Source organism: Macrobrachium rosenbergii, chromosome 2 (genome assembly GCF_040412425.1).
Source record: "Macrobrachium rosenbergii isolate ZJJX-2024 chromosome 2, ASM4041242v1, whole genome shotgun sequence".
Lineage (NCBI taxonomy): Eukaryota > Metazoa > Arthropoda > Malacostraca > Decapoda > Palaemonidae > Macrobrachium > Macrobrachium rosenbergii.
In genome coordinates, this window is record NC_089742.1 from 34,704,207 (window position 1) to 34,719,694 (window position 15,488).

At 37.1% G+C, this 15,488-nt stretch overlaps 1 protein-coding gene across 1 annotated transcript; it reads left to right on the forward strand.

Annotated features, from left to right (window-relative positions):
• The first annotated feature begins 1,206 nt into the window (after positions 1–1,206).
• Positions 1,207–12,316, forward strand: LOC136842769 (loricrin-like). Its single transcript, XM_067110573.1, has 2 exons — positions 1,207–1,256; positions 11,656–12,316. Exons 1-2 carry the CDS (start codon positions 1,207–1,209, stop codon positions 12,314–12,316), a joined length of 711 nt encoding a protein of 236 aa, XP_066966674.1.
• Positions 12,317–15,488: the final 3,172 nt, after the last annotated feature.

The window sequence follows — 15,488 nt, forward strand, 5'->3', positions numbered from 1 at the left end:
TTCAAAAGCTGCAAACAGCCTGGACTTAAGCTACACATTTATCTTCTCGATATCTCATTCAGTTGTAAATTTCAGGTAATAGATGCGCAATTGTCACAGGTAAAAAAATTATGTAACATAAATATTCAGACCATACGTACAGAGTTTCAGAGAATCCCTGAACTCAAAAACTTAGACAAAGCCAGCGTCGCTCAACGTTTTTCAAGTGATCGGATGAACGTGATAAATACTGCGTATAGGGGTTCAATATCGTAGATGAAGCCAGAGTCACACTGCGTTTTTCAAGCTTACGGACGAACGTGATAAATAATGTGTATTCCAAACATCCGAAATTCAAAACGTAGACGAAGCCAGAGCTACACCACGTTTTTCAAGCATTAAGAGAAATGAGATAAACACCGCGTATAGGAGTTCAAAAACCTAGATGAAGCCAGAGCCACACCACGTTTTCCAAGAGTTCGAACGAACGTGATAAATGCTGCGTATTCCCGCAATCCGAGAACTCAAAACGTAGACGAAGCCAGAGCCACTCTTCGTTTTCAGGCTTTCGGACGAACGTGACAGATCCCGCTTATTCCGAGCACCCGAGAATTCAAAAGGTAGACGAAGCCAGAGTCACTCAACGTTTTTCAGTCGTTCAGACGAACGCGATTAATGCTGCGAATAGAGATTCTAAAGCGTTGACGCGGCCAGAGCCATACTGTGTTTTTCAAGCGTTCGGACGAACATGACAAATACTGCGTATTCCAAGCATCCGAGAATTCAAAACATAAACGAAGTCAGAGCCACACTACGTTTTACAAGCTTTCGGATGAACGTGATAAATACTGCCTATATGGATTCAATAACGTAGACGAAACCAAAGCCACATCGAGTTTTTCAAACGTTCAGACGAACGTGATAAATACTGCGTATAGGGGTTCAATAGAGGCAACTTTCGACAATAGCCTCGAAGCGATTCAAATTGCTGGCCGGTAATAGGATGATAATGCCCGAATTACCCAGTTGATTTTCCCTGTCATTAGTTCCTCGCTGGTTTTGCCCGTTCTGGGATAATTTGAATTGTGCAGCCTGCCCTGGCCTGGCCTTCCGCGTTCCTATTTCTGTACAGAGAGAGAGAGAGAGAGAGAGAGAGAGAGAGAGAGAGAGAGAGATTGATTCTATTTTCCTCATATGGACCCACTAAACTTCGTTAGCTGCGCGAGCATGAGAGTGATATACACTGTTTCAGAATCAGATACACAGCTGAATATACAGTATGTGTGTATGTGTACATTATATGTATGTGTGTGTGTGTGTGTGTAGGAGATAAGTTAGACAAATCTATATGACTTGTTCTACATGAGTGTAAAATTTTTTTCAAAATAATAATAATAATAATAATAATAATATTATTATTATTATTATTATTATTATTATTATTATTATTATTATTATTATTATTATTATTATTGGTTCTATTGAATATTATTGCTGCTTCAGCTGCATTTATTTTATAGAAGACTTTTTCTATTTTCCTTATTGCGGACTTCTCTTCATTGGAGATGCGTGCTAACAGCTCGCCTATATTTGTCATTTCACGGGGGAAAAGTAAAAAATCTGGATTCTGCTTCTTTATATATTCTATACAGTTAGTTCTATACAATTGTTGCCGCGACGTTTCGACAGACTCTTCTGTCATTCTCCAGCGGGAGCTAGTAGAGGACTGCCAGTCCAGAATTCGCCGTCCATGACCCCCCGCTGAAGCCCGTGTATAAATTCAGAAGGACCTATGCAATCTGCCAGTCCTCTACTAGCTCCCGCTGGAGAATGACAGAAGTCTGTCGAAACGTCGCGACAACAATTGTATAGAACTAACTGTATAGAATATAAAAGCAGAATCAGATTTTACTTTTCCCCCCATGAAATGACAAATATGGGCGAGCTGTTAGCACGCGCCTCCAATGAAGAGAAGTCATAATAAGGAAAATAGAAAAAGTCTTCTACAAATAAATGCAGCTGAAGCAGCAATAATATTCAATAGAACCTGTTTAAAAGAGGGTCTGCTGCCAAATTATATTATTATTATTATTATTATTATTATTATTATTATTATTATTATTATTATTATTATTATTATTATTATTCAGAAGATGAAGCCTATTCATATATAACAAGCCAACAGGAGCCATTATTATTATTATTATCATTATTATTATTATTATTATTATTATTATTATTAATATTATTATTTTTATTATTATTATTATTATTGTTATTATTAGTATTTTCTTTCCCCAACGATCTGTTTACTCTGTTTCATGAAATCATTTCCTCGCCCTCCTACGACCAGTCTTTAATCACGCCGCCCTTCCTTTAACTGAAGCTTCCCACAAGCTTTTCGTGCTGGGGGGCGGGGTTCAGAAAAACAGTCCGCCAGAGGCCTCCCCCCAACACACTCTTATCTCTCCAGCCTTCCTGTCTAGTTACAGAAACCCCTAGGAGTGGGAGGGGGTTAGGAGTAGGAGGATGAGGTGGAGGAGGAGGCGGTAGGAGACGTGCGAGGAGGGGGGTAGGGGTAAGGGGAAGAGAAAAGAGAAAGTTTGAACCTATTATCTTTCTAACTTTCTTACCAGCGCCCGCTAATGAGTCTAAAGTCGTTGGTTTGGTTCGGGTTTGTTTCTCGTGTCCCTCGACGCTCTCCTCCGTCAGGTGGGATGTAGGTGGGGTTGGAGGGGAAGGAGGGGGGGAATAGGAGGTTAGGGGTTTGAGGAATAGACCCAGGGGGTGGAGGACAGGCCAGAGATAAGTTAAGAATAGCTAATCAGCCGATGTGATTGGCTTAAAGAAAAAAAAAGACGAGATCTAATTACTCGCCAGGTAGTGTTCTCCAGTAATTAATCAGTCGGAGCGGAGACGTCTAAACTTGCAAAACAAAAAAGAGGCGGAATGCGTGTTCTCCGAAGATTCCGAATCAAACAAAAATAGGAGACAGGTCTTCTTGATTAGCCGGAAGAGCTGACTAAGAACGGAATGGGGGAATAAAGATCTTTGGATCAGATGCAAGTGGCTATATACCAGCTAGAATGGGCTACTTTCTCCGGTTGTAATTGGCTGTAATATAGAGATTTATAACCTGGTCTAAATGGAGTACTGCTCTCTCGGTGACGGCGAAGAGGGTCTGTATAACATGTGTCTCACGTTCTTTACTTTTTCCAAGAAGAAGAAAAAGCTCTGGACTGTTAACAGTAAAATATACGAAGAGAAATCTCTTTGTGTATGTATATATATATATATATATATATGTGTGTATGTGTGTGTGTGTGTGTGTTTCCGTGCGTGTTTGTGTGTGTATGCATATGATGCTCAGTCACAAAAAACAAAATGTGTTTTTTTTTTTACTTTAATGATCAACTCATACTGTTTTATTCCATTTTGAGAAAAGTGATCCTTTGGCCCTGATTTACGATTAAATTGCAATTTTCCAACACGAATTATTAGTATTTGCTATTTCCAAAACTTACAGCAGTTAGTGATTGCCTTCTCTTACTCTACTGCAAAGCTTCTGAATTCTCTTCCTACTCTTGTTTTTCATATGACTTTCTATCCTTTCAAAAGCCGGTCTATTGCCTAGGTTCTTCCTTTTTAGTTTTCCGTAAAAGAAAACTGTTGTGCCGGCTTTGTCTGTCCGTCTTCACTTTATTCTGTCCGCACTTTTTTCTGTCAGCACTTTTTCTGTCCGCCCTCAGACATTAAAAATTACTGAGGCTAGAGGGCTGAAAATAGCATGTTGATCATCCACCCTCCAATCATCAAACATACCAAATTGCAGCCCTCTAGCCTCAGTAGTTTTTATCTTATTTAAAATTAAAATTAGTCATAATCGTGCTTCTTGCAGCGATATAGGATAGACCACCACCGGGCCATGGTTAAAGTTTCATGGAACGCGGCTCATACAGCATTATACCAAGACCACCGAAAAATAGATCTGTTTTCGGTGGCCTTGATTATACGCTGTACAGAAAACTCGATTGCGTTCAAGAAACTTCGGAGCATTCTTCACTTGTTTTTTCTCGGGCCTGGGCTACAATAGGGCATTTGTTCGTTTATTTTGCTGCTGCCTTTTTTTATTTTCATTAATTTTTTTTTCCAAAGTTTCTTTTCCACCATAAGCCATTGTAGCCCAAAAAATTCTTTTTTATATATATCTCATAGAAAAGAAATATTAAACACTTATCTCGTCAGCAGCAAACCCTTCGGTGGCCAGTAAAAAAGCAAATGAGGATGCCCCATTTGTTTCAATTACTCAAGACGGACTTGTTTCTCTTTATCTCACTTGCCTCATTAAATCTAGAAAAAAAAAAATTCCCATAGTATCGAATAACTGGTTTCTACGTATTCGATACAGAATGACATCAGGTAGTTATTTTTTTTTTTTTTTTCCTAACTATATATATATATATATATATATATATATATATATATATATATATATATATATATATATATACGTATGTATGTATGTGTGTATGTATATATATATATATATATATATGTGTGTGTGTGTGTGTGTGTGTGTGTGTGTGTGTGTGTCACCTCTATCACCTGTGACATTAACAGAGATAACTGCAGCCATGTACCATTAACTAAAACATTAACATCAGCCCACTGCTTTCATGATGTAATTTACTGCCGTATTGCTTTGCAATAAAGAATAATTGCCTTGTAATAAAGCACATATTATATATTTACATTTAATAACCAGGAAATTCTCACAATTCCCTTCCGGATTTATTTTAATCTCTTCGTTAATTGTTACATTCTGTCAATTGTTCAAGTTGTATTTTATCGTCTTTTTTTAGTCGATTTTTCTTAAGTGTAGTCTGTCAAATCCGTCTCCGAAGAATAGAGAGATAGTGATGTACAAAACTGACAGATTGCAAGAGCAGAATAACAAAATATTTACGGAACATGTAAAATATTTTGCTGAAGTAATGCATAAATTTCAAAATTCAGAAATGAATATAAAAAAGTCTGAATATCTTTGTGATTTAATATACAAGTTGACTGTTTTGGAAGTTATTTTTTTTACAATAAAAGCACAAGAAAAAATTTTCAAAATCGTCACGATAAACAAAATCTGTAGTAGAGTTTATGAAGGGCAATACAAATAGACTATTGGGCATTTTATTTCTTCGTTAGTTAAACTAATAAAATTGATAATTTTCAAAACATTTAAAATAAATAGGTGACAGAAACAAGCTAATTTTCATGTAGTGTGATACCAGACGAAAATTGTACTTTTTATTGCTACATCAGTCATCACTATCAACATCATCACCTTCATAATAATAGTGATAAATAAAAAAAACTGGAACATATTTTTTTAACGATCAAGAGTGATTTACCATTTTAGTTTAAAAATAATTTAATACAGCAGATTAAATTAATCACTTTAGACATGAACAGATAAGTCACTCAGGTCATGCCAGTGAAAAATTACTTCAGATTTTTGCAGATACAACAGTCACTTAAGATTTAAGTGTGTAAAGAAGCAGCGCAGGACTTAGTAGGTGAAGGAGCCACTTAACACCTAGGTAGGGAAAGAGCCACTTAACACCTAAGTAGGTGAAAGAGACCGAGGTACTTGAAACCTGAGCAGGTGAAAGAAGTTGCCCAAGACTTAAGAAGGCAAAGTAAGTGGTAATTTAAGACTTAACTGAGCATATAATCACATTAACCTAAGACATTTTCTTTGCTAGACTTGTTCTTTTCATCATTCGGAAAATAGTGAAGACTGAATATTAATGAACACCTTTATTTTAACAAAAATCAAAGTTGTCTTAGTTTTATTCCTTGTGACAGTGGTGGATTCGACGTACCTCTTTGAAAAGTAGTCGCTACTAACAAAAGTAATATAAACAAAAGTTCATCACACAGAAATAAATGAATAACGGCACGGTGACTGTATTTTCTTTTTTATTTAATAACTAAACATTTATTTAATTTGTTCTTATTTAACTCATTGCTAATCCCCTATTTCGTCATCCTTCCCCCCCTCTATAGAAAACCTTTAAACATCTGAGGAAACCACTCCACAATAAGGAAGATTGAAAGCGCTAAGAAACATGGCGGCTCATTCCTCATGAAAACTGAAGATCATGGCATCCCTTTTATTACCTTGTAATATCAATTTTTTTCATCAGGTAGGTACCTTTCTACTTAAGAGTACCAGTATTAAACTGAGGCTTTAATTAAAAAACCAATGCACATGCAAGGAATTAGCTATAGAAGTATGTAATGGTTATTTCATATAATGGAAATATCATCAATACCAGTATTAACAATGAAAACATTAGTATTAAGAGGATTAATTTAGCTGTGGGAATTGCCCTGTTCTCTCGTGAAGCTACTATATCATTATTATTATTATTATTATTACTATTATTATTATATATTTTTTTGCTATTGTTGTTGTCAGTATTTATGTAGTTCGTAAAGAAAATAATATGACTCATGACAATATGACCTGTGAAATAGGATAGCTGTATCAGTCGAGTTAATTTTATATTGAATCTCCTTAATTTTCATATAATTATTTTCCATTCTACGTTAATATTGGACAATGATTGGTCAATGTTCATGCATCGGTAAAGAGAAGCACATCAGCAGCATGTGAACAGCAGGTTGCACTCGCTATACAGAGTATGTAGTGAAATGTGGGTTGATAACACCGTAGAGTTTATCAGCAGACACTGATCAAAAAGTAATAATAAGTAGACACTCTTAAACAAGTTTTGTTAAATAGGATAGCTGCATAACTCGAGTTATTTTATATTGAGTCTTCTCAAACTTCCTTATAATTATTTTTTTCTCTTCCATGATAATATTGGACAATAATTTACCAAAATATGAACGTTGGTCGTTATCCAATATTAACGCGGATGAGAAAAGAATTATTAGGAAGACTGAGAAGATTCAGTTTGAAATAAACTCGAATTTGCAATGCAGCCACCCTATAATAACAATCATCATTATTATTATTATTATTATTATTATTATTATTATTATTATTATTATTATTATTATTATTATTATTATTATTATTATAACAGTAATGATAATAATTAATATTATTATTGCCTCTATCGTTAAAAAATAACATGATAAACAATAAAAAAAATCAAACCTCTCCCTCTCCAGTTTCTGTCTTCAAGCTACGAATAATTCTCCCCACCCGAGAAATACAGAGATAAGGTCCCGAGGTCACGTGACAAGAAAACAAATGAACGATGTCGAAATGTTTTGGTAATTTGGCCGCGAGTTTTCCCCCAAAGTTAATGAAAATCTCACCAAGACAACACGACACAAAATTACCCCCAGACAACAACTAATTGAAGAAGTTCCACAAGAGCTTTGCCAAGGGAGAATATTTTTTTTATTCCCGTTTTCGTTTTCTCATTTTTCTTGCTCGTTTCTTCTCTTTTTCCTTTTTATTTTTGTTTCCCTTCCCACCCCTCTCTCTGTCTCTGTCTCTCTCTTGATATATATGTGTGTATATATATATATATATATATATATATATATATATATATATATATATATATATATATATATATATATATATATATATATATATATATATATATATTATGTGTATGTATGTATGTATGTATATATATATATATATATATATATATATATATATATATATATCTATATATATATATATATATATATATGTGTGTGTGTGTGTGTGTGTGTGTGTGTGTGTGTGTGTCTGTGTAGTTTTCGGAATTATTGTGTATTTTTCTCAGATTCATTTATTATTCTTTGAGATTATAATGTTCTTAACCGTTTGCTTTTTATTTATTTGCGCATTTTATGCTATTCTATATATACTCGTCTCGATTATCTAGTTCTTATCACTGCTAAACTCTTTGGTCATCTGCATTTATGCATTCCTTCGTGATTATCTCGTCCGTTTTCTCAATTTTATGGCTTTATTTTCTCTCTGATACCTTTCCCCCTTGTATCTTTATTTACTTTTTTGCATTTTGATGCAATCATCGTTATTTCATTTATTGTTAACACTGATATGCCACTGGTGATTTCTATTGCAATAATACCAGGGTAACAGGAATATCTTTCATTTCTTTTTGTTGTTGATAAGAATGTTCTCCAGTTCAGCAGAGAATTATTTCGGTAATATGATTTATAAAATTAAAAGGTTATAGATTTAGAATTTTTTATTCGATTACTAATAATATTTTTAATTTCCATATAATTTCTATTTTGTTTTGAGTGTCGATTTGCATGTCCAGATCCCAAGAGGGGAAATTATTTTTAAAAGTTTCTAAATGATTACGTCTTTCAGTATACATTGTTTATATATGCCGAAATTCATGTTTCTTTCAAAAAATATCTAATCTGTCTATCTATCCATCTATTTATTTATCTGTCTTTAAAAGCTTCACACAGGCATCCTTCTATAAGAGTATTTTACTTTTCTTATTTTATTTTTCTTTTTATCTTTTTCTTCTTATTTTAAATATACTCCAGGCGAGGCTTTCATCATATGAATTTTATTATTCGTTATTTTCTTTTTATTTCTCTTTCCCTACTCTCATGAAATATTCTTTTGATTCATTTTCTTATTTTTTGTTTTTTTTTTCATTTTATTGATTTCCATTCTCCCAACAACGTCCTAATTACGTTTTCTTGGGATGAATGTTCCTCTTTTCTTCGTATGATATTGTCTTCCTCTTCTTCTTCTTCTTCTTCTTCTTCTTCTTCTTCTTCTGTTTTCCCCGTTCTTCCAACGATGCTCTAGTTAAGTTTTCCTCTTGCGTAATTCCTGCTTCGACTTTCTTCTACTCTAATTACTGCTTTCGTCCTTCTTTCTTGCTTGAGAGAGAGAGGGGGGGCAAGGAAGCGTTAATTGGCTTGCAAAGTAATTAGTGCCAATGTTTCTTTGTCTTCCGTAAAAGCACTGTTTGTTGAGCCCTCTTCATTGCGTCGCCGTATAGCGCATTTTAAAACAGCCCAGTCTCAGGATCGCGTTTCAGTTTGATATTCGCATCGACACTGGTAACACTTTCTCTGCCAAAGTCTTCAGAAATTGGCAATACATTTCTCTCCCTTTTTGTCTTGTGCAAAAATACTATCATTTTAACCAAAAGCATCTTAAATTTCTTCAGTTTCTTATCAATGTTATATTACCTGTTTCCGTAAATGTCTCTGTTAAACATATTGTACCTGTCTCAGTGACTCCACACCTACTTGGCAACACTGCTTCAAGGGAATTTACACCAGACCCTCAACACTGTTTCTCGGAATATCATACCTGATTGGTAAGCCTGTTTCGAAACCCTTCCCACTAAACTGGTAACACTGCTAGAAGGGAATTCACACCGGAATAAAACGTTGTTTTGAGGGAATTCCCAATGGAGTGGCAACTATCCTACAGGGGATTTCACACCATAATGGCATAGATGTTTCGAAGAAATTCGCACTGGATTGGTAGCACTGCTACAAGGGATTTCGTACCAGAATGGAAACATTGTTCCGAAGGACTTCCCACTGGACTAGCAATTCTGCTACAAGAGAATTCACGCCAGAATGGCAACATTGTTTCGAAGGACTTCCCACTGAACTGGTAATACTGATGCAAGGGCATTCACACCAGAATGGCAACGTTGTATCAAAGGCATTCTAGATGGAACTCCGTTACAAGGGCATTCACATCATACTGGCAACACCACTTCCCTTTCACTCTAGTCTGGCAACGCTGCTCCTACTGGTAACACTGCTTCGAAAGAATTCTCACCAGCTGGCAACACTGCCTCGGGGACCCTTCCTGAGGCGACGAGTTGAAATCAGAAGTTTTAATCAACCTGTAAGTGCAGTTCGAAGGAAAACAAATCAATTATCAAGTTCCAATGGCCATGATGAGGAGTTGAGAAAGACTGCTAAATGGACGGGGGAAATTGTTCGTTCATTATGCAACCAAATGAAAAACAGGGGAACCTCTCTCTCTCTCTCTCTCTCTCTCTCTCTCTCTCTCTCTCTCTCTCTCTCTGCTTACCCAACTATCAACAAAAGACCAGCCAGCCATTTTCCTATCGCTCTCTCTCTCTCTCTCTCTCTCTCTCTCTCTCTCTCTCTCCTTTGGGAGTCAAAGGAACACCAGAGTTCTGTTTCTGTTTCTCTTTCTTTCTCTCTTTGTCATCCTGCTTTTATGAAGCCGATGGACACCAAAGGGTTCTCTCTCTCTCTCTCTCTCTCTCTCTCTCTCTCTCTCTTTATAGAGGTAAATGAATACCAGAGTTCTCTCTCTCTCTCTCTCTCTCTCTCTCTCTCTCTCTCTCTCTCTCTCTCTCTCTCTCTCTCTCTCTTTATCAAGACAAATGAACGTCACAGAGCTCTCTCTCTCTCTCTCTCTCTCTCTCTCTCTCTCTCTCTCTCTGTCGTTCCATTATGCCATTCGGACTGTAATCCCACCAATTTTATTTCAAACAATCATAATACTTCAGGCATTGTATTTTGAAGCATTAACATTGTTGCGAGATGTGGCGTTATTGCAGAGCGTGTGGGAAGTTCTTTAATCAGCAAAGAAAAGTGGGGGAAAAGGTGGGGAATTCCTTCCCCACAACAGTGGGAATAGAAACATATAATAGTTGATTGTTTGTCTGTGAGATTCGATTGCTTAAGCAAGTGGGCAGAAGTGTATTGATTCGATTTAGGAAATTTAGGCTGTCAAGCTAATCACCGGAGCACTTCCAGCCATTCAGCGCTTAAGACAGTGACAAAAGGGAGTTGGAGTGGTTGGACAGCAAAATAAAGAGATCCAGATATTAAAGAAAATGAAGCACAATGATCTAAAGGTGTAACCGGAAGAAAACTAGAAGTAAGGAAGCGGGAATGAAGGTAAAGTAAATGGTTAAAAAAAATGAGTTCAGCTATGGGCCGAAGGGACGCTGCAAATACCCCTAGTAATGCCTACAGTGCACCGCGTGAGGTGCACTGACGATGTCAGAAATAGGGATGTTGTAGTTACGGAGTAAATTGTGTTTCTTTATGAAATAAAAGATCGCCCTTATGTGTAAGTATAAGGCAAAAATAGAATTTAAAATTAATTGTTTCATTATTTTCTTTGAAGAAGAGTTTGTATATAATAATAATAATAATAATAATAATAATAATAATAATAATAATAATAATAATAATAATAATAATAATAATAATTGTTTCTACAGCATTTGATTTGTATAGTGCCTCCTCTGGTCTATATAAATCATTGCCCTCAGAGAGGTCACTTCCTAATAATAATAATAATAATAATAATAATAATAATAATAATAATAATAATAATAATAATAATAAAAAATATTATTATTATTATTATTATTATTATTATTATTATTATTATTATTATTGATATCAAACCCTAACCAGACGCAAGCGACGTCCTGTTTCCAAGACTCTCAAAACCTACAAAAAAAAAGGAAAAACATTTTGGATCACGAAAGGAGTCTTCTGCATCACGAGAGGAATTATCGCGATCGTTTCTCTCTCCCGTTTGAGTCTCTTCGGCGGCCAGAGGACAGTCACCTGGGTGTTTGCCTTTCTTTATAAGGTTTGAGGGACGACGCTGCTTTTGCGATTTTGACACAGTAGCAGTAGCAGTAGTAGTAGCAGTAGTAGTATTGGTGATATCAGTACGGTTGGTGGTGGAGGTAGTAGGAGTAGTAGTAGTAGTAGTAGTAGTAGTACTGGTGATGGCGGTGGTGGTAGTAATGGTGGCACTGATATTAGTAGCGGTGGAGATGGCAGTGGTAGTAGTTATGGTAGTATTGGTAATATTAGTATTGGTGGCGGTGGAGGTAAAAGTAGTAGTAATAATGGAAGTGGTGATAGTAATAGTAGTAGTAGTAGAGGTGGTGGTAATAGTAGTAGTGGTAGTGGTGGTGGAGGTGGTGGTAGTATTAGTGGCACTGATATTAATAGCGGTGGTGATGGCAGTAGGAGCAGCAGTAGTAATATTGGTAATATTAGTAATGGAAGTGGTGGTAGTAGTAGTGGTAGTTGTGGTGGAGGTGGTGGTAGTAGTAGTAGTGGTAGTGGTGGTGGAGGTGGTGGTAGCAATAGTGGCACTGATATTAGTAGCTGTGGTGATGGCAGTAGCAGTAGCAGTAGTAGCATTGGTAATGTTAGTACTGATGGTGGTGGAGGTAGAAGTATTAGTAGTAGTAATGGAAGTGGTGGTAGTAGTAGTGGTAGAGGTGGTGGTAATAGTAGTGGCACTAGTAGTAGTGGTGGCGGCGGTGGTGATTAGTAACAGTAGCATTGATATTAGTAGCGGTGGTGATGGCGGTAGCAGTAGTAGTCTTAGTGGTAGTATTAGTGGTGGTGATATTAGTGGTAGTAACAGTAATAGTGATGTTGGCGGCAGTAGTATTAGTAGCAGTGGTGGTGGTGGTAGTGGTAGAATAGCTATTATTATTATTATTATTATTATTATTATTATTATTATTATTATTATTATTAACGCTGTTTTCATTATAAAGATGCACTCAAACTTTTTTATAATAATTACAAAAACAAAAACTACATAACAAAGAAACGCACACACTAAGCGAAGTGTATTTGCACAACAAAGCAAGAACCTTCGGAAACCTCCACTCGACTCGATACCACGAAGAATCTCTCTCTCTCTCTCTCTCTCTCTCTCTCTCTCTCTCTCTCTCTCTCTCTCTCTCTCTCATTTCCCGGCCGTTTATTTAACAATCAGCTCCCACACGCACATCTCTCCTAACGACAGGCACGAAAAATTCCACAGAGAGAGAGAGAGAAGAGAGAAGAGAAGAAGAAGAGAGAAGAGAGAGAGACAAAAAAAAGAAAGTGGAAAAGAAAACAAACAAAAAAATCCATTTCCTCTTACGTCAAAGTGTAATCAGATGCAAATATCGTCCCTATTGCGCTACGTTCTTAAGGCCGTGTATTCCACTCAGGTTAATGATGGAATCTCTCCTCCCTACCCCTCCCCCCTCCCCCTCCTCCTCTTGCAATCCTTAATCCTTCCCCCCTCCCCAACCCAGCTCAATCTTTCCCCCAAACCCTCCCCCGACTTCCAAGCCTCACGCTCTCCTTGAGCCTGATATAAAGTCTTTAATGGAGCCTCTTCTTCCAGGCACGTCTTAAGTCATGCTTCTTCGTGCCGCGAGAATCAAGTCTTTCACGTAATTGTTTGAGGTGATTTATTAACGGGGGGAAAAGATCAGAGGCGCGAGGAATATCCGCGAGATAATTATGCGCAGATTCGGGAGAGTTTTCAGGGTGCATTCGCGATGTTTTAGGGAAATTTTCTGAGTGTATTCTTGAGGGTTTCGAGGTTTGGAAATTTCCCTGAGATACTCATTATGGTTTAGGGGGATTTTGGGGAGATTTTATGAGGATGATTTATGGGAAATTTCAATTAGAAAATTTTCGGGAGATAATCAGAAAACCAAAGGAAATTTCAGGAAGGAGATTTGGAGAAATAATCGCAAAGATTTATGGGATAACTAGGGAGAGATTCGCGATCGTTTTGGGAAATTATTACGAGGATTAGGGAGATTCTTCATGGGATTTTCGCTGCGATTAGGGAAAATTTTGTGCTATGCCCATGATCTTTAGGGGGTTGGGATATTTTCGGGATATGTTTATCATGATTAGGGAATTTTCGGTAGAAAATCACTCGATCGAGAGTACAATTCGAGGAATACTTACGAAGGCTGCTCTCTTCAATAACCAAACAAAGAGCTGTTACACTGAACTAGTGACAATGTTCTTTTTAAACTGATAGTCTTGATGAAAAATCTACACGTAAAATGCAATATAATCTTTACGAAACCTTACAATTTCTCATTTGGTTGTTTTAGTTTTCTCTAAAAGAAAACTACTGTGCCGGCTTTGTCCGTCCGTCCGCACTTTATTCTATCCGCACTTTTTATGTCCGCCATCAGATCTTAAAAGCTACTGCGGCTAGAGGGCTGCGAATTGGCATGTTGATCATCCACCTTCCAATCATCAAACGTACCAAATGGAGCCCTCTAGTCTCTGTGGTTACTTTATTTTACTTAAGGTTAAAGTTAGCCATAGTAGTGCTTCTGGCAACGATATAGGACAGGCCATCACCGGGCCGTGGTTAAAGGGTCATGGGCCGCAGCGCATACAGCATTATACCGAGACCACCGAAAGATAGATCTGTTTTCGGTGGCCTTGATTATACTCGTACGCTGTAGTGGCTGTAAAGATAACTCGATTGCGCCGAAGAAACTTTGGCGCATTTGTTTACTTGTTTTTAGTGGGAAATTATTATAACTTCCTGCCACAAAGGAGTGTCAAGGATTTTGTCCGAACAAACGCACACTTTCAAAATCTCCAGTGGCTAACGAATGAGGTTGTATAATACGGACGCAAAGCTTTCAGAATAAACAACAAAAGAATTCATGAAAATAGCGTATCATGGAGACACTTAAGACAGTAGGAATACAACATAAACAGGCGCAAAGCCACCAGGAAAAATAAGTTGCAAGACTATTAAGAAAAGCCAGACATTCTCAACTATCATCGAAGGCCCCCCTTGGGCCATATGACGTAGACACAAAGACAACACCGTAGCATTAAATTTAACATTTTACAGACTTGAGCTTCGCAGTTGACGTCCAGTCGTGCTAAAAAAAAAAAAAAAGGAAAAAATGCGCCGAAGTTTCTTCAGCGCAGTCGAGTTTGCTGTACAGCATACAACCAAGGCCATCGAAAATAGATCTATCATTAGGTGGTCTCGGTTTAATGCTGTATGAGCCACGGCCCATGAACCTTTAACCACTGCTCGGTGGTGGCCTGTCCTATATCTTTGCCGGAAGGACGATTATGGCTAACTTTAACCTTAAATAGAATTAAAACTACTGAGGCCAGAGGGCTGCAATTTGGTATGTTAGATGACTGGAGGGTGGATGATCAACAGATCAATTTGCAGCCCCCTAGACTTAATATTTTTTAAGATCTGAGGGCGGACAGAAAAAATGCGGACAGAACAAAGTGCGACGGACAGACAAAGCCGGCACAATAGTTTTCTTTTACAAAAAAAAAAAACTACAAATGTTACGAAATAAAAAAAATCCGTCTTGGGAAGATTAACCGCTAATTTGTAAGGCTTTAATCATAAAAGTCTTCTGTTTAAAATGCAGCTGTTGCTTCTGTAACTAAATGACACATTAGATCCAAATCACTCTACGACCGCAACCAGTATATGTTTTGCCTGAAGACACAGCGTTTCCGTGACTTACTCCTTGGCAAACCTCCCTTGACCAGTGTTGCAAGGCTTGCAGAAGCACCGTCACGCCACGCCACGTCACGTCACGTCAAAATATTCTTTCCAAGAAAACGTGTCGTGATGTGACGGTGGATGCCGTGTGCTTGATGGTTACGTGACGTGTTGGTGTGAGCAAGTCCATATGACTACA